The sequence below is a fragment of the Bombus vancouverensis genome, chromosome 12 (genome assembly GCF_051014615.1).
Source record: "Bombus vancouverensis nearcticus chromosome 12, iyBomVanc1_principal, whole genome shotgun sequence".
In the NCBI taxonomy this organism is placed as follows: domain Eukaryota; kingdom Metazoa; phylum Arthropoda; class Insecta; order Hymenoptera; family Apidae; genus Bombus; species Bombus vancouverensis.
Window position 1 is genome coordinate 3,205,097 of NC_134922.1, and position 27,724 is coordinate 3,232,820.

At 36.7% G+C, this 27,724-nt stretch overlaps 1 protein-coding gene across 1 annotated transcript in view; it reads right to left on the minus strand.

The window, feature by feature from the left end:
• Positions 1–27,724, minus strand: part of nAChRa7 (nicotinic acetylcholine receptor alpha7 subunit) — a 176,469-nt gene that overhangs the window by 93,631 nt on the left and 55,114 nt on the right. The window contains exon 2 of the mRNA XM_033348481.2: positions 25,652–25,794. Coding sequence (XP_033204372.1) covers positions 25,652–25,794 — 143 coding nt within the window. The remainder of the gene's footprint in view (positions 1–25,651; positions 25,795–27,724) is intronic.

The following is a 27,724-nucleotide window of genomic DNA, read 5'->3' on the forward strand; positions in this document are numbered from 1 at the left end:
CTCTCTCGTAACCGGTCAATCAAGCGCATCGTAAATAGATTTAAACTTCCGTCGACACGATCGAGCTAATCGGAAGCTTTTCCCCTTGTTCCAGCCGTCGCGTTGGCAACCTCCTAATGGAAATTAAAATGTTGTAAAAACGTCCGAGTCGAAACAAACTTCTCATTTCGAGTTTGCGATCACGTTTTTGACGAAACGTTAATTTGAAACGCCACTAATCTATTTAATTCGCGGCAGTGGTATATAAAGCGTACTGTTGACTTTTCACCGGTCGAAATTTTAGTTAGAGTACTTCCATTTTCTAGTACTCTCACTAGGAATTCTCATTCGAGTAAAAAAGTTTTCCAACGGGCAACGTGATGTTCCGGCACTGAAGGCAAACGAATTACGGGGAAATTTCGTTTCGAAACGATAAGCAGCAAAATCGTGAAATATTCGATGCATATGGGGAATATTTTATAAATAATATTATTCCAGTCTCAGGAAATTATGCGTTTTAGAAGATAGTTAAAAAAGTAAGTTAGAAAATGTGGAGTTGAATTGATAAGTGATACAAGTACAAAAAGCAAAGATTTCCAATCGAAATAAACGTGTTCTTGACAATTTTGCCAATCACATCGTTTACTTGTTTGGCGTTTTTCGTCAAGGGACCGTTTCAAATTTTGACATTTTCGTATAGAAAACCGTGAAATCTTGTCCGAAAGTTATTATACATAGAGTTGAATGATATTTCTTAAATACATGAAGAAGACGAGGAAACGATAACTTCGATTATCCTGCGGAACGACTGCGGTGTTCGACGTTCGTTAGACACTTCGTCTTCTGTTCTGGAACTCATTAAACTCGTTAAATCTCTTAATGGAAATAAACTTGCGGAACGTTTCACGAGTCACTATAGGTCATTCCTTATCCGAAACACGCTCAATTATAAAAGTTCCAGGCGATTATTTTGTGAAACGATAGAAAACGTTATCTCGTCAAGACGGTATTTTACAATTGACACGAAATTGCCACAGTTATATCGTATATTTTGTACTATAAATTTGCGCAGATAAAATCACTTAATTAAAATTCATCTTAAACTAATTCATCTTTCGTTTAGTAGCGACAGAAGCTAAATAGGGATACTGTCATTTGTATACAATAATAAAATGATATCCGAAATTCCGTGCATCAAGGCATCAAAGGTTTTACACGGAAACTTGTTTGAGGATGGTGACAGGAAGCAAACAGCGTAACGATATGACGATAAAGGATGATAAATGCTATTCTAGTAGAAACCTACTCCATATTGCATGTTAATTGGATCGCGATTAATTAATCGTCAAACGTTTCGAAAGGGACAGAAAGCTTTTAAGAGACACAGGATGTCCTTTGTTGCTGTTCTATCTTTTTGTTACGTCCGTGTCCGTGAAATGCATCCTTAATAAGCTTATTAGTTTGATCTATTTTCTGAATCGCGTAATTATCTAATCATTTAATACCAATCTTTTGTGCGTGTCAGGGTACGTATAACAGTTATTTAATTGTAATCGGGAAACACGAAAATAATTTTAATTTAAATGTTAATTTAAACGTTAATTTTCATTCAACGATAAGTAAGAACTCGAATCGCTCTTTACAGTACCGGTTCCACTGTATTGTAAATCACGCTTTTGTATTCTACAATGCGTTACTACCTAAAGAATTGAAAAAGTTGATGAAGATCGTTTTCGTTCTGAACTTCTTAATTATAAACTATAGGGATACCCATCGTTCAGGAACAGATAATTTTGCGAAGAGGAACAATTAAATGGGAACGGGATCAGCCTTAATTGGATCATATCGGAATTATGGTTGTCGTGCTTCGCTAGACCAGACCACTGGCCATCGATCGATGAACACACGTTTGCTGCTTTTCACGCGATCGTAATTCACAGCAGATCATCCATATAGATGTGTGTGTATATAATAGTATTTGTAGCGTAAGTTGATGCGCGTATTTCCAGGAGTATAGCACCTGTCTACTAATTACTATCAGTGGGGACAGTACATTTGTCCGGGTCCTCTGGTTGGATAAGCCTGAAACCACCCACGACGAACGTAAACATGGAGAACCGTATTGAACTAAACTACCGTCGAGTTTGGCTTACGCTATCGTACGTTCATTAGGAGCAAGTGAATCTATATATTTACGGATTTCTCTCCTGTTCGTAGTTTCTTACAAGATTACCATTATCCATTTTGCGAAACGATTCTACGACGATCAAGCATCTCGATTATTAATTTTTCTCACGTTTGAGCTTGTGTTTGTTGAAGCTTCTGCAGCAACGTTTAATATTTCATCGGAATGCTGGTTGACCGCTTTAGACTCAAGCTGCGATCCTATTTAAGAACTCATTAGTAACCGAATTGTACGTAGTATTACGATTGTGTTGGAATTTTTTATGACGGTTCTTCGAATGAAATTTGCATTTTTGATGTTAATATTGCTGTTGAGGTTATTAGATGTATAAACAAAGAAACGCGTGGATAAATCGTAAGGTAGAAAATATATTTTAATACAGAAGTGCAAGTACAAGTAGAAATATAATTTGAGCTGGTCCAGATCCGCACGCTAGCAGTGTTACCCTATGACTGAAAACCCCAGAGCCCTCGTCGCCCGTCTAGTGTCTATGGTCTGTCTTCGTCGCAGTCTATTGTCTATACGCTGTCGATGGCTTCAGTGCTTGAGAAAACTAAAAAAACTAGATATAGAGTTTTGTTTGAAGTGGTGACTACTTCAACAATTGCCCATATTAAAACTCGCTTACTTTCGTCGACTGTGCTATGAGAAACGTTTCGCTAAGTTTAGACGAATATCCCTTGAATTTTCATCGTGTCTCTTCGTGCTTTAAGTCTCACGAAGTTATGCAAATAAAGGGTATCATGTTGATGAACAAAGCTCTCTCTCTCTCTCTCTCTCACTCTCTCTCTCTCTCTCTCTCTCTCTCTCTCTCTCTCTCTCTAGTTGTGTGCATGCATGAATATACTACCTGCCTACTAATTACTACCGCTGGAACAGTGCCTTGGTCCAGATCCCGAGCTAAGATATCCCTCGTATGAAACCATACGTCAAACCAGCCGATTGTAATAACACATCGGTGCTATAGCGCACGCATATCTGAACGCATACATGCTAATATTCGCGGCTAGGTCTGCCTGTATATGAATAGAAATGGCACGCAACTGTCGTTAATTGCGCCAGCTTCGAAATTTCCTAGCAATTTTCGCGTTGTAAAGGCTATGTACAACTATTGGGTTGTTTGAAAAGTTTCTTTCGTTTTATGAGAAAATAATAGACGCACAACGTTTTTTGTTTTATATTATTTTGTCGAATTACGTACGATCCATTTTGTTCTGTTGAGATAAACACCGCAGCGTTTCACAGACTTGATTTCACGTTTGTATGAAGGTGCACTGTTGTAAAAACTACGTTTGCGAAAGAAAGATAGTTTTCGGACAACCTAATATGTACATACTTCGGTACTCAGTATTCTTTAGTAAATACTTCTATTGCGAAAATGATAACTTTTTTCATTGTGTAACTTCAATTTTATGTAGCGTGATAATCTCGTAACCGAGATACGTTTCTGTTACCTTAAATTTTGTTTGCAAAGTGTGCGCGATTTTCGATAAATTGAAACATACATTTGGAACAGCTCTCTCTATAAGCGTATTAATCAAGCGTATCAATTGCTAGATTTTCATCTAGAGTATTGCCATTTCATTTGCACAGTTTAATCGAAGGCTTGACGAAACTTTTTTATTCGTTTACCGAAGAAAAGGTTAATCATTTGCTAAAGATTATACATTTGTGTAAATGAAACGCCAAATAAGAGTTCGCCGAGGGATTAAAAGGTAATTATAACCGTCGAGGAACAAATGAAAAAGGGGACAAGGGACGAAATTGAAATTCCATAAATCAAATCCAACGCAAATCGTGATTGAATCGTACATATTATCATTTCCTAGAAATTCAAGCAACACAGCAATTCTCGGTTATCTGTGGCAGCGATTCACCGGGTATTATGGAAATGTAAAGATATACATAATCGACGAACAGTTTGATTTGCTATTCCCGCTTCTTCCATTATCCATCGTATGTGCCTTGTGCCAAAATAAGAGTGCAAGGTTTATCACAAAAATTATTCTGCGATTTGTTATTTTATATTGTCAGTCGTTAATTTATTTCCGCGCTACACTGATTAATAGTTTCAGAACTTGTCCGGATGATTTATAGTAGGTTGAAAACATATATTAGCGACTTTGTTGTAGAGTTCCGTATTCGGTAGACGGAGTATAATGAAATTGGTATAAGCTGCACAGATAAAAGAGGAAACGCAATTATCTATATCTGTAGATTTACAGATGTAGATTCAATGGTTTGTAATTGTATCGTGACTTCTCTTCGTGAGCTCGTTGGAGCTACCAGCAAGATGAGGCTCTTACAATTTTAAGAACCCATAAAAAGGTTTTATCGACTGTGGTCGATGTAGGTCGTGCAAAAATACAAGCTGGTCGAGAATTACTAGGATTCACTGTCCCCGTAAGATTTATAAAACGTAATCATTAAATTTAATTCATTCTCTTTCTATCTCCAAGCCTGTTGTTAGATTAATGTCTTTTTCGAAGAATTTAGAAGAAATAATCAAATATATAAATAATAGAATAATAAAATAAATAATAATAAATAAGAAAAGTTTTTGTTTTTATTTGGCAAATATGGTGATATTACGATTGGATACAATTAGTTTCCCATTTTATTGTTCTGCGTATGAAAGTTCTCATATTCTGGCCTTCCATTCGGAAAAATGAATTAAATTGCCGGATATGGTCTATAAATCGTCCAACTTTAATTCAGACTGATGGTGATGTAATTAGAGACAACATTCCGGGATCAAACTATCCCGGAACTACTTCAAGTTCAACAGGAAAGAATGCGTGATAGATTGTGGTGGTTTAATCGTTGCAAGAAGAACAAAATGTCGAAAGTTCATTTTCGAACCTCTTGACGGATTATCAGCGCCATTCCGCTCAACCACAAATATTTCACATGAAACGTGAGAAATTCAAATCATTAATAACCTAGTTTCGTCACAAGAAAATTAGTTAAAACTGTATCATATATTTTATAATTATTATTGATAACTTTATAATTATATTAATGCGATATTAATTAGAAAAATGTATACTTTCGGCAACTTTTATGTTATTTTTGTTTTTATATCTTTCCCAAATTCACAGAAATATTCATAGTACTTTATATACCTAATATTTCTCTTAATTTCAATGCATAGCACGATGCCCAATAAAAATTATTTAACACTTCGTAAAAGGTATTCTTTGAGTTTCTAGTGGACGAAAAATTACATTTTTGGCAAGCAGTAAAAAGGTGTAACATCGTCGGAATGTACATACTCGAGCGTAAAGATCCTCGTAATTTTCTCGTTCCTGAAGGATTGCTTCAATGTATTTGTAATTCTTGTATAAAGTGGCAGCTTGAGTAGAATTTAGTTTACGTCATGTGTTACAGTGATCATGAAATACCAACGTGGTAAATTATTTGACGTTTCTTTCTACCGTGACAGTGACGAATAATTGATAAAAACTCGATTGACGAATACGTAGAGGAGCAATGGAAAGTTTTAAAGAATTTGTGTCCGTTGAGGTTCGACGATGCATTAATCAACAGAAGAGAACGGAAATTCGAAAAAGAAATAATTTATTGCCGCGAAATTCCAACGACGAACGAATGGGAAACTTTTTAAGGGGCAGAAAAATGGAAGTGGTAATGCAATTAGTCTTCTATATCATCTGTTTTATCGCTTTTTTTCCCTGTCCGACTCCCCATTTTGTTTTTGTCCGACAGCTTTCAGTCCTCTCTTACCTTTTGCGAAATTATTTTCCAATGTTTTCTGACTCGTCTAATTTTTCCGTTGCAATTTGAGGTTATAAGCAAAAATATGAATTATGGAATTTGTTACAATTATTTACAATACGAACTTTTATATTTTCAATTTTCAGTGTTTATCGTAGATTAGATAGTAGATTTTCTCGTAATATTAAATGTTCCTTATCGCATTATAATTAAAATTCTGTTGTGCAAGTAGTTGGTTTGTTTTAAATTTGATATTGAGAAATTTTTTAAAATAAGCAATTCAATTATTTTCGATATCGTTAATAAAGTTTGAGAATTTTCCGCTTTCGTTTCGACCGACTCTATTTAAAACTGATACAAAGTAGATACTCGGTACCATTTCTTCGCGGTGAAATTTTCTTTTTATCTTAGCCTACGAAACTTTATCGCAATACCTCAACAAGGTAAAACATTGAACAAGAGTGAGATATAATTTTACAGTAATTAAGATCGTACAACGTGCAACGTTGTTAGTTTTTCCCGCTTGTGATATTTATACAAAACTCTAATCCCTGTAATGAACTAAATATCTGTTCCTTTACACGTCGATAGACTTACAAGGTTCGTTGTGTTTCTAAAAAGGAACGAATTTAAAAGTGAAATTTCTTTTCAATACTTTCACAATGTTCGTAACCATTCACGTTGTATGCAATTTTGCTATTTATTTTCGCAAAAATTCATAAAAAATCATTTTCACATAAACGATTCTGTTCTTTCAAAAAAGTTACTCCTGCATCGTCAAAGACAATAAAATGAACAGTATAAAAATAATCTGGAGCAATATAAAGTGAGGTAGGTGCAGCACCGTTTTAAGAAGATTCATAAGGAGCCCTTTTTAAAATTTTAACGATCATTTAGGACTAATCAAAATTCCCATCTTACGAGTTCATCTAACCCGTTTTAAGAAAAGAAGATAAAGTTAGTATCGATTGATGTTTCACATATTCCGCTAAAATTTTTCCATGATAAAATTCGTACCACCGAAGTAGTTTTCGCTTAAAATATTAGCACCGGTGTAACATAGAATAGGTAACATAACATCGCGAAAACTGCAAGTTATTTTCTTTTCGCGAGCAGTTATCCACGAAACATTTCGCCGCTGCTTACGACGGATAATGGATAAACAGGTCTATAGTACGGAAACCAGGTTAATGGTGGACGATTTAGTCATATTCAATATGAACACCCTAAACGATATCGCGTTTATCTAGAATGTCGACTTAATGCCCGATAAAATCTATATGTGTGTCAATATTCATGAGTTTTCGGAGGAAAAATTACATCCATTCACCTTAGAAGGAAATTAAATTGAACACGAATATCAAAATTCACTTACACCAATTCGATATTTTTTTTGCAATACGCGGCTGCAATATTTTCGCGCTTTGAAACAAGGAAATTATAAAATTGGAATTTCATGATAAAAATATTTTAAACGAAATATATTGCAGAATATATAAATATAATTTGTATATTCCATTTCTATGACGCAATTTCTAATATATATATAAAATTCTTGTTCCCTGGTTAATTTTCTACAATCAACTACTCCTAAATATTATGAGCGCGGTATATTTTATTCAAATTCAGGAGCATTCCCGTTTATTTAATAACACGATAAATTATCTATCATGTGAAAATTTTGTGCAGATCCATACGGTAATTGCTACGATATTTACATACGGGATGTTTCCGATCGATTGAATCAATGGTTGTTCGAAGTATTATCGTCCAGCGGAGAGCATTGTCGACTTCTTGACACGTGGTAGTTGCCTCGATGAAACCTGGTCTCGTCTCCTTAAATGTGCCGTGGCGTTCCTGCATTGTTGCCGAAAGATAAACAGTTCCGAGTTACTGTGACAAAGTTAACGTCCTCCCAACAGACTCGTATCTGATCGTGGCTCTACCACCGGTGATATTGAGTTTTACCGGAGCGAATAAAACGGCCGAATGCAGAGTTAAATAACCCGGTGCGGTCGACAGGAGCGCTATTCCCGGAAACGTGAGTCCGTAATTTGAATCTGAACTCCCAAGAGGGCAGCAACTACCGGGAAAAAGGGAAACTCTTCAGCCGTATGCACCAGCATACCCGAATTCTCTAACTTCGCTTTGATCCCAGTCCCTTTAAAACCAGGATTATTTCCTGCGGGAACAATTTCGTCAGGAACCATCCCCGAATAATTTTGATGCCACAGTAAAAATCATCAACGACCAACCAGAGTTTCACCCATGCTGGGGAATACTCAAAGTTGGCGTGCCCTTTTCTTCCGGTTCTTCTTTTCTTTATTGTCCAAATATACATCCTTATTAGCATTTTAAAACTTCTACGCAGGTTGTTTTACAGAAAGTTTTCATATAAGATTCTCCGCTTTCGTGCGGGGAAAAATTGGAAAAATTTTTTGTTGCTCAAATACATGTTCCTATTAGCATGTTAGCAGTTCTTCGCTATTTCATAGGTTTTTATGTTGCCTTCCAATATTCAAACATAAAAAATTTGAGCGATCCAATGATTGAAGCTTTTCTCGTTTAGAGAAAACAATTTCTATTTGATTTTTGAAGCTTGATTCGTTCGAGATAAATTCATGCTTCAAATTTACGTCGATCACCTTTAAATCGATCTCTTTTTTGGCGTTAATTAAAGTACGGAATCATGTTTTCTCTCTTGTTTTTTTTCATTCTGCTCCTAGATTCTCATTTGCACACAGTTAAGCAATAGCAACGTAGGAAAACGGATGTCCAATAGCCTGTGACTGAACGTATTTCATTGGTTAGAACGTACGAGGTTGTTTCACCAGGAAATCCGCCTCTTTCTCTATAAAATTAAATGCGATTTTATCACGTAGAACGAAAACCGTTATTTGGTGTTTCTTTAATTTCGCGCCGTCATACATCCGGCATAGGAATCGATCTCCGTCGCGATTATTGCCTCAAGCTAAGTACAACACTTTCCTTTGCTTTTATCAAAAATTATAGTTTCGGATCGAAGAACAGGCGTATTTCTGTCCACGTACCGTTTCACTTGCAAATTAAATGAAATCAAAATACATAATCGAAAAAATCATATCTTTTATTTAATATCTTTTATTTAATATTTAAAATTAATTTATCATGTAAACGAATCAACTGAAATAGGTAAGGAAATTTGCTTATTCTACAACGTTGATAATTATAAACTCCCCATAGTTCAACTACATAGTCTACTTTTCGGTTACAAGTTTCTCGGAGAACATCTTAAAGTAATTCTCACGCTCAGGGAATATAACTCGCGATAAGAGTAATTATAGTCTGTTGTTGATCACGTCTTCGATACAGAATGCTATCTTACTACGGATAGGAACAATTTCCACCCACTATAGTAAAGGAATACCGTGATTTCCAATGCATGTGGACGTTACACAAAGGTGAAAATCTAATTAGGGACACAAAAACCGGGTCCGATCATCATGTATGTAGGTATTTCATAAGTAGATGAAGCGGAAAAAATTGCACGGGAAAGTGAAGTTGCCAACTATTTCGACACGTACCTAGAACGGGATATTGTGAAACGAACAAAATATGGTCCACACACGTGACGATGACATTAGTGGTAAATGGGTCAACGGGGCAGTGGTTATATAGGTACATCTTTCGAAAATTCGAAGGAAACACCTATTTCTGTAAAAATTGAGTTACCGCGAAAAGAAACCACCTCGAAAACATGTTTTCGAGCCAAGAGTTCATGAGAAAATTGCAATCTTTTGTTAGATACGTCTTTCTTTATTTCCAGACTGTAAACTACACTGACATATTTTATTTGCGGTAGAAGTATAAATATTACAGCAAATCGTACGCTCTGCTTCTAATCTTAATCAAGCAATCATATGCATATATAACGAGGAACTACACAATTGGCAAGAATATTGGCGAAGGTACAATGGACGGGAACGAAACCCTTTGTTACGAGATCAGAATTTAGTATACGAATTTCACAAAATAAACGATACTCTCACATGCTCGCACATTTATAAACCAAGCAAGAACTTACAATTCGTTGTGTTATCAAATACCTTTCGGTTTTGTATAAATCATAACCTTGCATTCAGAATAAATTTCGTTTCACTTTTCTATCCGCTGAAGTTAGACTAAGTGTCCTCAAAAAAAAGAGAGAGAGAAAGAGAAGAAGAGAAAAATTTTACCCGAACAGCAGTCCCATATGATTGAATCGACCAAAACAGCGACAGCTGTCGTAATTTTACGCTCGAAATCTCTTGCCGGTAACGACAGTACCGAAATGACTGGCATTGTACAAACGTTACAAATCTCATTGTACCAGACCAATTTCCAGATAACGTGTTTATACAATTGAGTAAAAAACAAACCTGGATCGAACAGCGTGTGTTTTTACAAGGTGAAATTCGAGTATCGAGTGCGGCTCGCGACGAGGGTAATTAATGTCGGAAAATTAAGCCGAAAGGGGTGGGATCGGTTCAACGATCGGAGAACGCGATCATTAGAGGTAAGTGGAATCGAGACGGCTTGCAATGTTTCCCGATTATAACGCTAGAGCATTGACGATTCATCTCGCGGCTGCATCGTTTCGGTGATTGATAGCGATCCTCCCACACGTGCGCGTGTGTGTGTGCATGTCTGTGTGTGTACAAACTCGGATCGAACAGCTGAGACAAACGACAACGACCTCGTTCAGTGTCCAGAGAAACGTGCACAAGAGAACTCTCATATTCTAATCAGAAAGCGCTAAACGGGCGTAAAAATAGTTCGTCGTATTTCTCAGATCGGAACATCGGAAATTGAAGTTTTTTACTCTCGTTATATTACCGATTGTTGGTCTACGTCATTTACATGTAAAGTGGATGACTTTTGCGCCAGTTTACTTCACACGTTTATGATTTTTCTTCTCTCTAAACGTACGATCGCGTGGAAATTAAGAGCTGGATTTTTGATAACCAAATATGTATGTTATATGTAAAACTTAAAGTAAAGTTTAAAGCTTTGGAGGATAGAAAATCAAGTTGCAAAATTAAACTATTACGTCTTATTTTCGATGATTTATTAGAAGATGTTTTCTCGAGGATGATAATTATGTACATTGAATTCTAATTTTTCAGTTGTTTTACGCGGTAAAGGTAGTTGATACTGAAATATATTCATAACGAAATGTTTCAGGATAGGATTTTCTTAAAATGTTCGACACGAAAAGTGTTAAAATTATCAAAATACATCTAGTTTTAGCCTGGCCTTCATACTTCATACTAGTTGTTTAATGAAATGTGGCGTTCAGTCTTTCGTACGAAAAAGGTCATCAGAGGATTGCATGCGTGAAAAGTTTACTTATACATGACGTGATCGTAAACCTTCGTTATTCTATGATTTTACTTCTGTCGCGAAGGAACTCGGTGCATAAAATAATTGATTGTCCAATTCTATTAGTACAATTGGAAATTTATGTCGCTAAATTTTACTTGTAGATATAGTTACTATTAGGTTGTCCGAAAAGTTTCCTTCGTTTTATAAGGAAATAATAAACGTACAATATTTTTTGTTTTATATTAGTTTATTGAATTATGCACGAACATAATAATAGAAATATGACGAAATGGATCATACCAAATTCAATAAAATAATATAAAACAGAAATTGTTGTTCATCTATTAATACCTTATGAAACAAAAGAAACTTTTCGGACAACCTAGTACTTTACATTCAGCGATTTTCACAAATTGCAAACAAGCAAAGAATTCGCTAATCCATCTGCATAAATAAGATGCTCCTTCGAACAACGCGGGAGTTAAAGACACCAACGAACCGCGTTGAGTGAAATCCGCGTAGTTGCGGAGGCACTCTTCCTCAAAGACTGAAGCAAGTAGGTACATACTCGCATACATACGCGTATTATATTTCCCCAATGCATGTGCATATATGTGGCATTCAAAATTTACGTTTGTTATATTCAGTCATTATATTCTTCGCTTCAAGACGATTTGATGCGAACTGTCTTTCTGAAATCATCGCCGTATGCATCGAACAGCATCGACTTCGGACAGTTGACAAATTGTTTGAGAAAGGAAAAGATAAGAATTTATTTTTTTTTTTTTTTTTGCGCATGCAGTGAGATTATGGCTGTGTACCTCGCAGAGACACGTTGGTCGTTTAATCCTTTTTCCAAATCCCATAACGGTTCATTATGTGCTTGAATTCGATGCTGTTCCTTGTGTGCAAGGACAATCTGCGAGGAATCAGTTCACGCGAACGAATTCACATTTGTTCTTTCTCACGTCTCGTATTCGCCGATAAGGAAAACCGTAACGATATGCTAAATAAATTGATTCGAAATAAATATTGTTATGTCGGGCGACACTCTACCTAGACCAGGTCACACACCGCGGGCAAGATGGGAACCAGATGTCATCCTTACTGCGTACACTCAATAGTCTTAAGGATCTATCGTAAATCTCAGGAATTTGCTAGCTAAGGTCCTTCAGACCGAAAAAATATCGTTTTTCCAAATCATTTTCTGAAGATTATTGTCTACTACGACTTCATACAGAAAAGTTAGTTTTTCTCACGTACGATGCTTCCCACTAGCAACTTTCTATCGAGGGCGGCTAAGACCCTTCCTAGTCCACCAACCTTCGTTTATCCAATCAGAAGCAATGTATACTGTCCTCACTTTCCTGACCAAAAATATAATGAACAAATCCGATGGTCCCGTGCGCTAGACACACCCATCGCTAGTTTTCCTCCGACATAGCATCGGCACTGTAAATTACTTATTCTTCAACGTTAGAATAGTCAACATGTCAGTACCGGGTTAGTCTCCCTTATTGCTACGTCAACTATAGCAAAAAACTCTAAGAGCCTTGCTCGATTACCAACGAATATTGTGCCAGTGTATCGCATTTCTATACGCCAAATCATTGTCTACGACGTATATCACAAGCAACGGTGTAATTTAAGTGTTAAAAATATATAGTTTATAACCCTGTTAAACGCAGTGTTATACCCTCTTAACCACCCCTATTATCTCAACGGAAATCAGGGGATCGATCTATTCGCGGCGTCGATTATTATAATCGTAACGGGAATTTACGAATCCCGTTGACGTGTTTCTTCGCGATTGCGTCTCCCCGCGATTGGTCGAAAATACAAATATAAAAAAGAAATGAAATCTGTCAAATAATCGAAACCGCATTGTTCAAGGGAGCACTGTGTACAGTAAAATAAACACGTCTAGGATAAATATACAAATTGATGAACGATGGTGCAGCTTGTTCAAACGCATTTACCTTATGCAAACCAGTGTTATTTTGAAACTTCACGCAGTCCAGATCAGATGGTACAATGGGGTCGTTTAAAATTCATGTGTCACGTTCTTCGCGTAACAACTGCGGGCTTCGATGCAGAAACTGCGGCGTTACGATGCAAGAAAAGTAATTTCCCCTCAACCGGCAGATCCACGCAATAATAATTATGCATCTGACCAAGAGAACAATGAGAAAACTCATACAACAAGTATAAAGTTTCGCGAGTATAAAGTTTGTGATATCTTGTAAAATATATCACGAGTGGAAAAAATTCTGTTTTGTAGAGTGAAGTTGCAATGAAGATGAAAGAAAAAAATCTTTCTCGCGTGTAAATTAATCTTCTTCCCCTGAGAGTTTAATAAATTGACCTATTGTTTAATACGTTGAAATTTTCATTCGATGAACAGTCTTAATTTGAAATAGAATTATAGAAGGTATTTTTGATAATAAAGTAACATTCTACTCTTTTTATTTTCTGTTATTTATTTTTTTATCTAATTTATAATTTATCCAGGAAACCACGTGTCACTGATTCTAAAGTGTACGTAATATTGCGCGCAAGAACCTTTTGTGTAACGTTAAATAGTGGCAGTTGTTTTGTTTATGTAATTATGTACTTTCGTGGAAGATTTGAATGCAAGATTGTAGATAAGTCTGTGCATCAAAAGCAACAAGTGGCCACATATCACGTACAACGAAATGTCGATAAAATAGCACCCCAAATATATGATTTTGATACAGATCGGAAAAATACTTCAAGTCACTGACTATTAAATAACATTTTTGTTTATTTATTTTTACATAAAGATTCATCTCCTGTTTCATGCTTTTCATCGCACTACGTATAAACAATAAAGAACTATATAGTTGATCTCTAAAATAAATAGAATCGTAATAAGTAAATAAATAAATATAAAGAAAAAATGTCAAGATACAGTATCTTTTGAAGGATAACAGCAATTCTGACTGTGTTCGAAAGAAGTCAAACGAAGTCGGGGGATCGATTGGCTAGTAAAAATAAACTTGACTTGACAAGTTCGCAAGGGTACACAAAACTTTCCTGACTGAAGTTGTCGAAGACAGGCTTGGTCGTCGTTCGAACCTGGAACAGGAAACCCAACCATCGTAATTCACGACGCGACTGCAATCACCAATACCACACGAGACTTCTCGATACAAAATGAACCTGGTGCGAGCAAATTTTTTTTCGGCATGCAGATTATTCGAAAGGGGAAAAGTTAGTCTAGCTTCGTGAAAGGAAACAATTTTCACGCGTCGATCGACGAAATCGTTTATCATCTACGAATTCTTGATCGATTTTCTATTTTCCACGGATTATTTAATGCAAACGACCGACATTATATCAACAATATAGTCGCAAACACTGCATTAAACTGATTGCTTCGCGAATACGAGCTAATACATTAAACCTAATTTCATTTGACGTATATATCAATAGTACAGAGAGGCATAAATGGCCTCGCTTTTCACGTGATTTTTAATATTCGCTATGCTAATACACTAGTTGAAAACTATTAACCCTTGAAATAGTCGGATGGAATGTATGTTACATAATTGATAGGATGAAGTTAATTTAACTCGTCCGATGAGATTAATGGATTATCCTCTTCATTTATCTAAATACGCAGGTATATTAACCTTCTTGATAGATTAATGTAAAAATATATTGATATTATTAACATCTATTTTGAAATTGAAAAATGATCTTCAGATTTAATGACACGAGAAAACATTTTATTTAAAGAAGTTTTATGAAGAACAGATACATGCTACGATATCATAAATACCGAGAAATTCGTTCGTTATGCAGATATCTTCCTAAAAAACATATACAATTAATATTATAATAAACAGTTAATATGTCACACACGATTCGACGATTTTTCAAGCGCCCATTTCTACCCTAATCGTGGCTGTGCATCAGGTCATAATGAGAACTGAGCTAATATAGAAAATGTTCCATTTAAGATAAACTGACAACCGAGTGTTTTTATTTGAGGAATATCAGACAAAGCGAAAACTTTTGCAAAAGGATTCCACGGCATTTCAACGGCACTTCGTTGATGCGCAGTTTAATCCATTTTTGCTTTTCTTCCTGGATATTAACGGCACTCCGCGGTATTGAATTCCTTTGTCGAGCTTTGTGTTTGTTCTTCTCGGTTATTCAACGATGAGCTTCGCATTTTTCGGAGGACACCGTTAATTTGCGATCTTTTCAATCTTTCTCCCATTTGATAGATACTACCAGTAGATAGTACCGGTTAATGACATGTCCATCATTACTTAGAATACCTTCTGATATTCTTCTAATGTAATTCTTGGCCTTTCTTTTTTTTATTAATTTTTATCTCGTGATTTGTAAAATATCGTAAAAAGAACCTTGGCTATGGAACGTACTAATATTTTAATTTTTTTACAGAAAGTTACTTGATATCGTTCAAGTTGCACTCTTAAGTAGTTCTTGGTAGAACATACTCAATGGGTGCTTTACTTCCGATTATCGTTCAATAGCCGAGAAGATATAGGGACTAATCGATTAGCATGAAACAATAATATCACTTAAAAACTCCCTCTAGATTGCTAACGTGTAATTAGACTCTCGTACGCTTGCAAGAGCAGCTCGATATCGTTTGGCTGTTGTAACAATGCGTTCCTTACGATGCATCCGTGCGTTCCGACCTTTTCTACACAGGCTCACGTATATTTTCACAACGACCCTGGCAAATAGCTACATCGATTTCTTGTCCCATTGAATTTTTACGAATGGACGATTACTTTCCAATGATCCTTTATGCAATTATCTCACCTAATCTATCTATCGATTGATTCAATTATCAATTATCTATCGAATACGATTTATAATATAATGATATATAATACAGCAACGTTACACCGTTTGTGCTTGTTTTAAGTATTTGCAAATCGTAGAGAGCCTCCATGTAGGTACTTTGTTGCGCCAGAGTTGATAACTTGGAGTATACAATTCTACTTCAATAACTGCACCACTTATAATTAATTTATCCTATGTTCTAGTTGAATACATGTATTAGGATTAAATGAAAGCCGAAACGAGCAAACACAGAGCGGTATTAGGAAAAAGGAAATAATTAGAGATTAAATCGGTTTCGAATCCTGCTGGTTTAATTCTATAGTTTAAACTCCAATAACTGCCGGCATTAATTTTCTGTTACTCCTACGGGAGCTCTGCTAAAATATTGATTATCGCTAAACCATGCTGAATCATTGTAAACCGAGCGCTAACGGAAAAATTTCTATTAAAAGGGAAACGATCATGTAATTTCATTCTATAAGAATTCTAAAATTGAAACATGATTATATAAGATTATTGGCCTGTATCGATCTCTACGCCCCACAACGACTAACCCGCGTTCCGCTCATAAATTACTCGTTGTATTTTACCGATGGTAAAAGTAGCGCAATAAGAATGGGACCCGATTACTATTGACTAGCCACGAAATCGTCCACGAAATCACACGAACCAGAATAGCATGGATAACGAAAATTGACCTACGAAATTTGATACAGCAAGGCAAACCAAGTCCCCATCCACAACTTTTGGTATATCCCCAACCCCTGGATATGACCCAGGATTCCAGTGATTTCTAGCTGGTACGTGTCGGCTGTGGGTCACGCGCCAACGCTTTCTAAACGCAAGACATATTCCGGTTGCATCTGTATTCGAGGAGAAAAGAGTACACGAACGATATACGAATTGGGTCTTGCAAAGATCCGCATTGCCAACTATAAATCTAGCCGCCAGTGACAGCCTCGGTTCTTGGTTTAATCTTCAAATCTCACGCATCTATATATTATTCGACAACCTCGTGTTTGCATATTTTCGGCATCACGCCGGAATGGTTACTCGCTACTGATCTGATTCATAGCGTAGCTTGCCCTTTCCATCGTATTGTTTGAATTTCTCTGATTTAGCGAGAAGCTTCACGCTGTACAAATTCATTTTTCTTGTGTTATCGAAGCAGTCCACATTCGGCTACGATACACCGCAGAAGGGATGGTAATATTAGGATAAATTATTGTGAAATAATTCCTCGATATTTGGTAAGAATGGAAATTTATCGAACCTGAATATTTCTTTAAAAATGTGGCGCTAATATGATATTGTTATACGTTGTGCCATCGCGCAACGATCTGCGCTGATATATTATTTTGATTCGTTAGCCACGAAATCGATTAGCCGACGAGGTGATCCGTGGTTTCATTTTGCGCTAAATAATTTTCAGGCGATGCACGAGGTGGGTGTAACCGAGACAACGGCGCGGTGGTAATGGCAAGGAGGAAAATAAATTCGTGGGGACAGTTGCGGCCCTATGGGTCACACGTTCACAGCCTTCGGATGCGGGATAAGTTACAGGCGCAGTGGTAGAAAATCGGTTTATACAGATCACGTACGGCCTGGAATGAACGGATAAAGTTTTGGGATTCACTTTCCATTCTCAACGGTAAGCCAATTTCTACTATAACAAATATTGTACGTTAGTTAGAGAACGACGAGTTTACCGTTCGAAGAGCGGAGAGTAGTTAGCACTGACGTAAAATTTTCAAGTAGTGTGCAAAGAAGATCGTTATTTGTCATTTTGGATCTCGATTTGTATTCTGCAAAGAATCTCGAAGGAAAAATATACAGGAAAATGTTTCGACTTAATTTCCTTAAACGACTTTAAAGCGCGAAAAATTTCACAACAGCTTCCAATTGTCTTTATGCAGAATGGTAAATGGGGGATCCAGAATGGATAGATGGTACTCGTTAAGCGAAAAGAAGTCAGAAAATTAGTACTTCCAAATAAAAATAATCAAACACCCAAGCATCGAACTAATTCAAGGTCCGTGAGATTGAAAGGGTAAGTTATGAATTCTTTGCCTCTTTTCCATAATGTATTCTTCTCATAATATTACAAGTTTCCCCGCGGCATTTTCATCTTTTTCTTCAAATTCTGGCTGAGATATTTTGATGAGACAACGATATATTATATGGGCCTAGGGTAGTCGGAAAGGAGGAACCAGAAACGCCGTAAGCATACAGAAAATTAGATATCATCCAGCACAGTCGGTTAATTCGACGTATGGCTTGAAACTTTTTGCGGTACGTGACGAGGCATAGCAAGTAGAACTGCGAATGCAGTTCCCCATCGGTGCTGTTGTCGCTATTGCCGGTGCACGTTGCGCATTTCCTACTCGAACAAATCCACTTTGCAACCTCGTTTCTGTGCTGGCGCATCCTTGACACTATGCGTCATCCGTACGTATCCGCCATGGAAATGAGAAACCGATATCAAGAGGAATCTTCTTTGCGACTTCTCGTACTTCGTCTACCATTAACAGGATTCCTTTCATGTGAAATTAGATTCTATTCCCGAGCTACTACTCGCGTTTCTGGCCCGTCTTCTTCTGGCATACGCAATTTCTTTAGCCTATCGTGTTCGATATAGATTGAACGTGCTACTTAAACTAGTTTGATTTCGTAGAGCCTCTACGCCTTTAAATTTGGACAAAAATACTTTGCCTGTTGAAATGATTGAGATTAAATGATTGGTGCTTTGATTGCACTTTGATCGTCATGTTATATATAGATCTGAAATTATTTTAGGCAGGCTTTAAGATTTGAAATTCATCGTATGACTAAAGAATTACTCCTGGAAACATTTGGTTTTGATCGTTAAAAAGTTTGGATGCTGAATAGAATATTAATGGTTACTAGCTTCTCGTATCCAGTAGAATCGGTCCACGACTGGTCAGACACAGCTATTCCTCGTTAAACGCTTGGAACGCGATGTTAAATATAAATAGATGGAGTTTAAAAACGTTTCTAAATACTATCCATAATTGTTTACTAATATAATAAAAATTAATAATCTACTATTTATCTATTTTCTGTAATTTACGATTACCTTTTCGTGATATTTTTCCGGTTCCGTTTATTTCCATCAAGTGCTATCTTTTTCTTTCTAAAGTATCTAATCTAAAGTATCTAATCGCTTAAAAGCAATAATTTTCTGCAAAGAAATTTTTCGGATGCCTTGAGATTCAATTTCAGTACAGCTGTACATCCCTCTATGTCTGTTTCTTTGACTCTAAAGCCGTCTCATGGAATTCATTCGTAATATGGCTGCTACTTTGACGCGTTTTTCCTCTCTAAAGGGTCCATCTGAGGAATTTATCTTTTCCCATTGGATTGAAAGATCTCGCACACATAATCCTGACAAAGGTCTTAATCCTTACCCGCGTACAAAACCATAAATTCCACAAAAAGGAAAGATATTTGAAGATATCGTAGAATTTCGCTCAACGTCGAGGCCCATCGCATTTTGATACGATTTCAAAAGTTACTGTGATGTTGCTTATTATCAAAGCATAGGTTCGCATTTGAAATCTTACCGAATTTTTATCAGTGACGCTCTTCTTTCACGGTGTTTTTCCTTGAAACCAACAGGAAGAAGTCCCTTATTCTACAAGTTGAAAACAAGACTATTACGAAGGCGAGATCATCTTTTTTTATTAGCCAGCCAAGTTGGATTGTGAAGATGTATTTTGCGACGTTCTTGTTTCACAAGCTTCTCGCCGCAGTTAAAATAGCGAGAACGTTCTGAGAAAAACGCGGGAAACTTAAGGTGTCTGTGTAGCAGAACATTCATTCGCCTTTGTCGTATTTTCTTTCATGTTCAAGAAAGAACTGCAGATGACATAATGTCATCAAAGGATTGTATAGAACAGAAGTGTACTGATGCACGACGTTGTAAGAAATAATTAACTCAAATTTTTTATTAGGCGTTTTACTTCTTTTTTTTTTTTAGATCTTTGAGTAAACGCTACAAATGTATTTTAGCTTCGTATATTAATGGTAAAATCGATTCTTCGGTAGAAATGGAAAAATAGATTTGTCTATTACAATTTACATTAAAAGCAATGTATGAAAAATTGACACGGCATAGTTTTTCAAGAAGATTTCTTCGCAGGCATAGTTATAATCGTATTTTTAGTATTACGCATAAATATCCCGATCGCGATCATTCTCAAACGTTTTCAAGGCATTTAGCTAATGCTGTAGTATTTTTCAGGAGCTTTTAAGCGTACCCAAAAGTACCGTTTTTACGAGCGTTTTGAAAATAGATGAGTCTGAATATTAATGCAAAGTGCCCTTAATATTTCAACAAGTGAGTGCACGATAAGACCTGTCTGAAAGACAAGACATTATGCAATAATCTAACATAAGAGGAAGAAAACAAGACAACTTTTACAAAAAGTGAAAATTACAGGTCCGAATTCCAGTGTCTGATCTTCCTATTTTCTAGACTATATGCTTCCGCATAATTATGAAATGATGTACTTACATTAGACCGTTTTTGCTCTTCACTTTTCACAATTAAGCACACTATTATTTGCTAGTAACCACGCCAAGTAGTCCTGTTACCATGGATTTCCATACCATAAATATTTCATTATCCAGAAGTTCAGCCCGAATACATTTAAACTTATACAAAGTGGAGCATAGTTAATTCGTATTCATTGAATATATCGTTACTATAACTTTAATTACAACTTCAATTTGTTCGGTATAATGGAACTGTAATTAGAATACGCAGAGGTATAAATTATTCAAGATTCTTTAGCATATCAGTAACGATATAATCAAGGGATTAAAAATCGTTCATGACACTCGAAGTACAGGTACCTTACCTAAATCAATACTATATCTTCCACAATTAAACAAATATTATTAGGAAGTAGATTTAGAATAACGATGAATCAATTGCAAGATAAAGGTGGCACTTGTCAACGGATTGCATCATAAAGAAGCCTAAATTATTGTACATTAGAATATCATCGATCCTAAAATATTGGATTGTCCGGAAAGTTCGTTCCGATTTTTAAGGAATTTGATCGACGCGAAAGATCATATTGAAAATTTGTTCACCGAAAAACCCGAGACGTTCTGGAAGGATGGAGTATTCAAATTGCGTGAAAGATGGAGGAAGGTTGTAAAACAAAATGGTGCCTATATAATTCAATAAATGTGTATCGAATCGAAATGTAAATCGGAAAGAAACATAGTACAGAGATGGTAGTGTATATCTTTCTCTTATGAATGCGCTTTGATCTGTGCATCCAAAACTGCCTTCAATTTCAAAGGTGGTCGGATTAGCAGCGCAATCCATGTTTCTATAAACTACTGCACACCTCTGCTTAATTACGTTAATGAGTAGGAAATTATTATGATTATCTTGTATTTTCTCTAGCGGAAAGCAGCGCGTGCGATCGGTTTGCGAGGTCACATTTAGCTGTGAGGCAAACTCATTGTCAGATAAGCTAACCGACCCTGAGGGAATGTTCTAAAATATATCGCAGACATCGACGGTAACGATGTAAGTTCCTCTTACTTGAGGGCAACTGTTGGTGTGTCGGTAAACGTATACAACCAAAGAAACTAGATAGTATTGCTGGCGAAGCTTTGAAACTCGGCTAATCTTCGGACTAAGTATTGACCTACCGCAGAAAGGGAACGTTTCTTCGGCAATAAGGGTTTACTGGCATTATGTTGCGTTACAAGCATTGATTAATTGTAATAATTTCAGATTTTATATTCTCGTTAATGAAAATATGCTTATAATTTTTATATAGTTGTTTCAATGGAGCTTTTTTCTGGAGACTTTCCATCTCGTCGATAGTAATCTTTTTGAGTTTCGTTAAACTATTTTTGAATCATATAAAACTCAGATTCGGTGAGATCAGTTGAAAACGGTTAGCGTACAGGGAACTTGTCTAAATATGTTTTGTAATCCTTATTGTATCTCACGAGATTTTTATATGTACGCGAACAGTTATGTTGCTTTTATTCTCGCTGAATTTCCTTGCACGATTCTTCGAAACTACTTCATCACCTTATCATCATTTTTCCATCGATTCATCCGTATCAGATTCTTACGAAATCCTTCACCTGGATTTACATGAAAATGCATATTTCTTGAATACAATTTACAATCGATTGATCTTAGTAACGCAACGAAGTGAAGAAGGTTAAATTCGAGGAGAATACGTCCCCCGGTATCGAAAGAACGGCGAAAATAATTTCTGGAGCAATTAAAAATGATTGTAGGAATGAACGATGCTTATGGTGTATCCCGCGCCTTTCTTCGCAATCGTTGGGGTATAAAAAAAATTGGAGGTCGAATCTCGGTCGCAATTGTAATGGTCCTATGGAAGAAGGTCATAAGGCGAAAGGAAGAACAAAGGGACGCTGCAAAAACGGGAGCCGCTGTCGGACACGGGAAACGATAAACGGCAAAACAGGCGCAGCGAAACAATGCGCAGGGCATATTTAGCTGTGCCGTTGTACATTATTTAGGTGCCAGTACGCGCCATTTGTATTGCTGCGCACGCGTGTGCTACGAAAATTCGCGATATTTCCTTTCACCCTGCATCCCCTCGACAAGAAGAAACCGATGCCTCATTTCCATATTGCTGCGATCATGTCCACATTTTCGGAAATGAAAAGTTTCCTGATCGTGGTGGACACCCCTTAAATTTGCCATTCGATCTTCGATCGCGAGGAAAATGGCTCGTTTAACGAAACGAAGGAAATGCTGCTAAAATTACGAGTGTTGAAAATTCATCGGTGAAATTCCTTTTTCGATGATTTATAGAGAAAAGTAGAAGGAAGAAAGCGGTGTTTATTTTCACATTTGAATGGGAAGATTTGAAATGAAAACTTGTGAAGTTTAAGAGCGTCATTTTAGATCTCGAGAATGTCCCTTGTGCGAAGCGATTGAGTTTTAATGATGTATGAGATCTTTCATTCGTGAAGCGTAACAATATATCGCAAATATGCCTTTATTAGGCCATTTGCGAGATATTTCTTAATCATTTTATGTAACGTACGATATTTGATAGAATTTTATGCGAAAACGTTATATTTCAAAAATGTTGTCATTGTCTGTTGAATTGTAAATTAACTAGAATTTAAAATTAATTCAAACTGCCTGATACAGAACGAGAAGAAACTACAAAGAGTTGAACTATGCGTCAAAACTAAATATGTAATAGACACGAATGTCTATCGATATAAACGTCAACGGAATTATTGGTCTTCGGGATTTAATTAAACTTTTACACACTTGTCATTACACCGCGTGAATATTGATGTTCGCGTATCTATACATATGTGATAAATTGCAGTCGAATATATTGTTTATTAATTTGTTCAATTTATTAGTTTGGAAATTTGTGTATAGAATTACCGCAGTATATACTACAGAGTATAGTTTCTCTGCTAATATATTAACCAGATACGTCTAAACTCTAAACTCATCCTCAACTACTCGACGTTTTGATACTTTAGAGAACTATCAACTTGAGAATATCGAAATTGACTGAGAGAGCTTGATTCTCGCTCTCGAGAATGATCGATGTGATTAACTTAAAATCCTTCGGATGATCCTTCTCCCGTGGAATATACAATTTCGAACGTGAAGTGTATTTCAAAGGCGAATTTATAAATTGTATATGGATGATCCGTGAAGTATTTACATACATACGATCGTAGAAAAATAAATTCCCACGAGGTTATCGATATCGAAAGTTCCAAAGGACAATAGAAATTTACCGTCTAAGTAATTATACGCATCTCGTAATAATTAGCCCTGAAAATTGATATTTTCCACAAACCTGATATTGCCCACGTTTAAAGATTATAACCATGCACTAGTATTAACAAAATCTACAAAGTAATTACAAGGCACACGCTTGAAATAGAACGACGAATCTGGGCACAATAGACGACACTGTTAATCCGGCTTCTAATTACACATAAAACCAGCAGTTCGCCATGTACTGCCTGAACGGAAATTTCCCCGAAGCTTCTACTAATCATTTCTAATGATGCTCGAAACATTGTCCGTATCATACTCCTACAGCTATGGTTTATCGTAAATCATCTTCGCGAGAAATGTTATATCTAAATCAGCGTTACACTAAATTTATGAAAGTATAAAATAAAATAATATTGCTAGTGTTATATTTTAATCGAAGTTAACATCGATGTAACATCCTTTGGCTTTCAGTAATTAATGAAGTCGAGGTTTAATCTTCTCCATATCAAAAATTGCTCTAAAATTAAACGCGATCGAATCATAAAATTAAGGGCTAGAGAGATTTTATTGTTGAAAGTTCAAGAAACAAATAGGCCTCTGATAAAATTGGGAACTTCTATTCGGTATAAGCATTTATATACCGAATTGTAAGGACGTGGAGAAAATTGAATTGGGTAAACTAACAGGACCTTCGTTCAATAATTTACAAGGGTTAACCGTGAAACTGACAGTGAGTCTAGAGTCTAGACGATGATTGATGAGAGCGTAAGTGCATCGTATGTTACATGCGGCCTCCGAGTGCAACCAATGAACACTTCCGTTTCGTCGATGCATCCTATACACATCCAGGTTGTACACGCGACTAGTCGTAATATCAGTGATTGGTCTTTGTTCGTTTTAATGTCATTCCTTCCGTGTGCATGTGCGGTATGTACGTGTTTTACACTGGTGCGTATAAACGTGCAGGAACGGGAGATGCATGCTGGAAAACGTGTATGCAGGGCTGCACGTAGCCCTCGTAGGTAATCACCGATCTGTGTACTTTTTTCCTATATATGTACGTGTGTGTGTGTATGTACACGTTCATCGAAGCCCCGTTTCGTGGCAATACCAGCGCTTCGTTGGCCGGAGAAAAAAGGATGCGATACGTTTCTAATTACGAACCAGGTCGCGTTTGGGTACATTGGTCTCTGGCTGTTGACACGACATTTTAAAAAAGAAATTTTATTTTTTCACATTTTCGCAAACGTGAGATATATTAGCAATTGTGTACCGACAACTGATCGTACTGATCGTACACCTTTAGTTTTCGAATGTATTTTCAAATCTAACAAAAAGAAGATTCCGGAAATACAAGAAAGATTTTAGAATTCGACGATTTTCGATACTGCAATATACATTTTGAAATCTGAGGTCTCGTCAGATATCTAAAAGTGAATGTATGTACACCTTCTTCTTAATTACAAAATTCATGCAGGAAATAATCATAAGGTGTTACCTGTCGAACAAAATACGATAAGGTTGCATGCAAATAGGAATGTTACGAAAACTGATCGTGCTACTCGAAGCAGAAAGCAATGCAAAAAGGACGTTCTGTCTATTGCAACTCACTTAACTCGCACCTTGATAAAACGAGCACACTTTTCGTTTCAGTATAATAGATACTTAGAATTCTGTTGGTACTGTGTGCGGTGTGCGTGTTACGTTAGAGAGAAGGTCTTTTATGCGTTTTGTACAGAGGAACTTTTAAGTTGCTGTTGAAAACTTACAACGTCGATTATTTGCATTAGTGTAAGGCCAAAGCTCAACACGAGGGGCTCGGACTCATTGCCAACCGGACGCTCCAGCACGTTGTATGTATCCAGCAGGTCGCTTAGCAGCCGTTTCTCGTGAGAACCGCCGTTTACCAGCCCTGACCAATTATCATTTTTTCAGTCATCTCTGTACAAGCACGATCTTTAAACCACTTTGAGCCCCGACTAGCCCCGTCGACTCTCGAGCTCTTCCGCGGTCCACGCTCGCATTCTTTCGAGAACACCACATTCTTCCTTTGTTCGAAATTCACCGAGGAAAAGCAATGTTTATAAGACGAAAGGTATTTTTTCTTTTTTCTTTTCTTAAATATTGCAATCGTTATGTAAGAAGGTAGAAACCAATTGAAAGTCTCAGTTGGAATCGAAGATGAAGATTGTCATTAGCGATCGTTGTATCGTCTTGTCTGGAAACGTGTGTCGACTGGAATTTCGTAGATATCCTGCGTACGTGGAACACGGAATGTTAGTCGTGGTTCAAAGTGTACATGTTTAAAATTACGTTGCCCCTTTTATAACAAAAATGTAAGTCTGACAAGAATTATACGCAATATAAAAACATATATAGAAGTTAATTTGAAGCAGCAGTACACGTTTTTGCTAAAAAGGGCACGGGTAAATGTCTCCAGGTATCCGTGAGTCGTTGAATTTCACACGCTTGCATGGGTAAATTTGCAACTGACCTGTGAATAGAAACAAGCATTGATTCCTTCTCTTTAAAACTTCGCTCTAAACGTGTCTCGAACAACTTCGAAGATCACGTCGATTCTGTGTAATCACGATAATGGTCACATGTATCGACATGAAAATCAAACAGAAAATGGTAATTAAAAGAAAAAATTTCTGTATTTTTCCTTGTGTAGGAAAATTAATTGGCTTCGCGATGGTTGCACACGCGATAGGAATAAAGTGCAAGTCCATGTGTCGTGGACATTCAGCCTCGAATCGTTGAATATCAAAAGAAACTAGACAATTTTTACAGAGCTGTTATCGACGACTGGCCCTCGTCCTATCGATGTCGTATCGCTTCGTGTCGACGGAAAGGAACAAAAGAAAAAGGAAAATAACGACGATACAAATTTCTGTCGAGTGTCTTAAAGAACGTTTATCTTCTTTCGATTTATTTTAGGAGTCACCCCACGGTGACGTTTTGCACTACTTTTTCCGAATATACAACTTTATAATCTCTCTTTCTACCCGGATCTCTCTCTTATTCACCCAGCCTCCTCTGTTCCTTTTCTTCCTTTCTCTATCCCCTCGTACTTGCCAATTTTTGTCTCTGTTTCTCGTTTTTCCTGTTGCTCACAGGACACCATTCGATATCTTGCTCCACGGAATAGTTGGCATTAAAAAGTTGCTGAATCAACTTGTCGCATCAGTATTGCCGATACTGCGCTTCGTTATGAGCGTAGGATTCGAGAATAAGGAAACGTCGGAAAGTAAAATAAAACGAGATGCATTTCATTATACTTTATGACCTGGCGTAATAATGTCAACGCAAGAACTAGAATGGTTGAGATGACCAATTTATAGTGGATTCATTTCGGGAATATAAACAGCTTTTTGTAAAATATATAGCTAAAGATTTACATTATGTGTCTTTTCACGTGCCTCCCATTTCAATTTCTTTGATACAAGCTTTAAACATTACTTGCTAGTAGTTCTATCGCTAACCGGTGATATAATCATTAATTCGAACAGAACATCCATCTTCGATTATAACAGCTTTGGCTTCCAAGCCCTTTCGGAAGCAATTCAAATCATGAGAATTCCATTCCCTGAGGGAAAATTCCGTGCATCACCGATACGTCGTTGCATTTGGCACAGTACAAACGTTATCGTTAGCATCCGCGTTCACAATTAGAATGCGGAATGATCGACATTGGAGTAATCGTGTGTGCACGCATGTTTCGCGTCTCGACATGGAACTGTAGATACTCTCTCATTGGAATGCAAAGGCAAAATATGAATTATGAATCCCCTCGACGAGAAAAAATTCGATTCACCGCCGTATGATTGTATCGTACAATA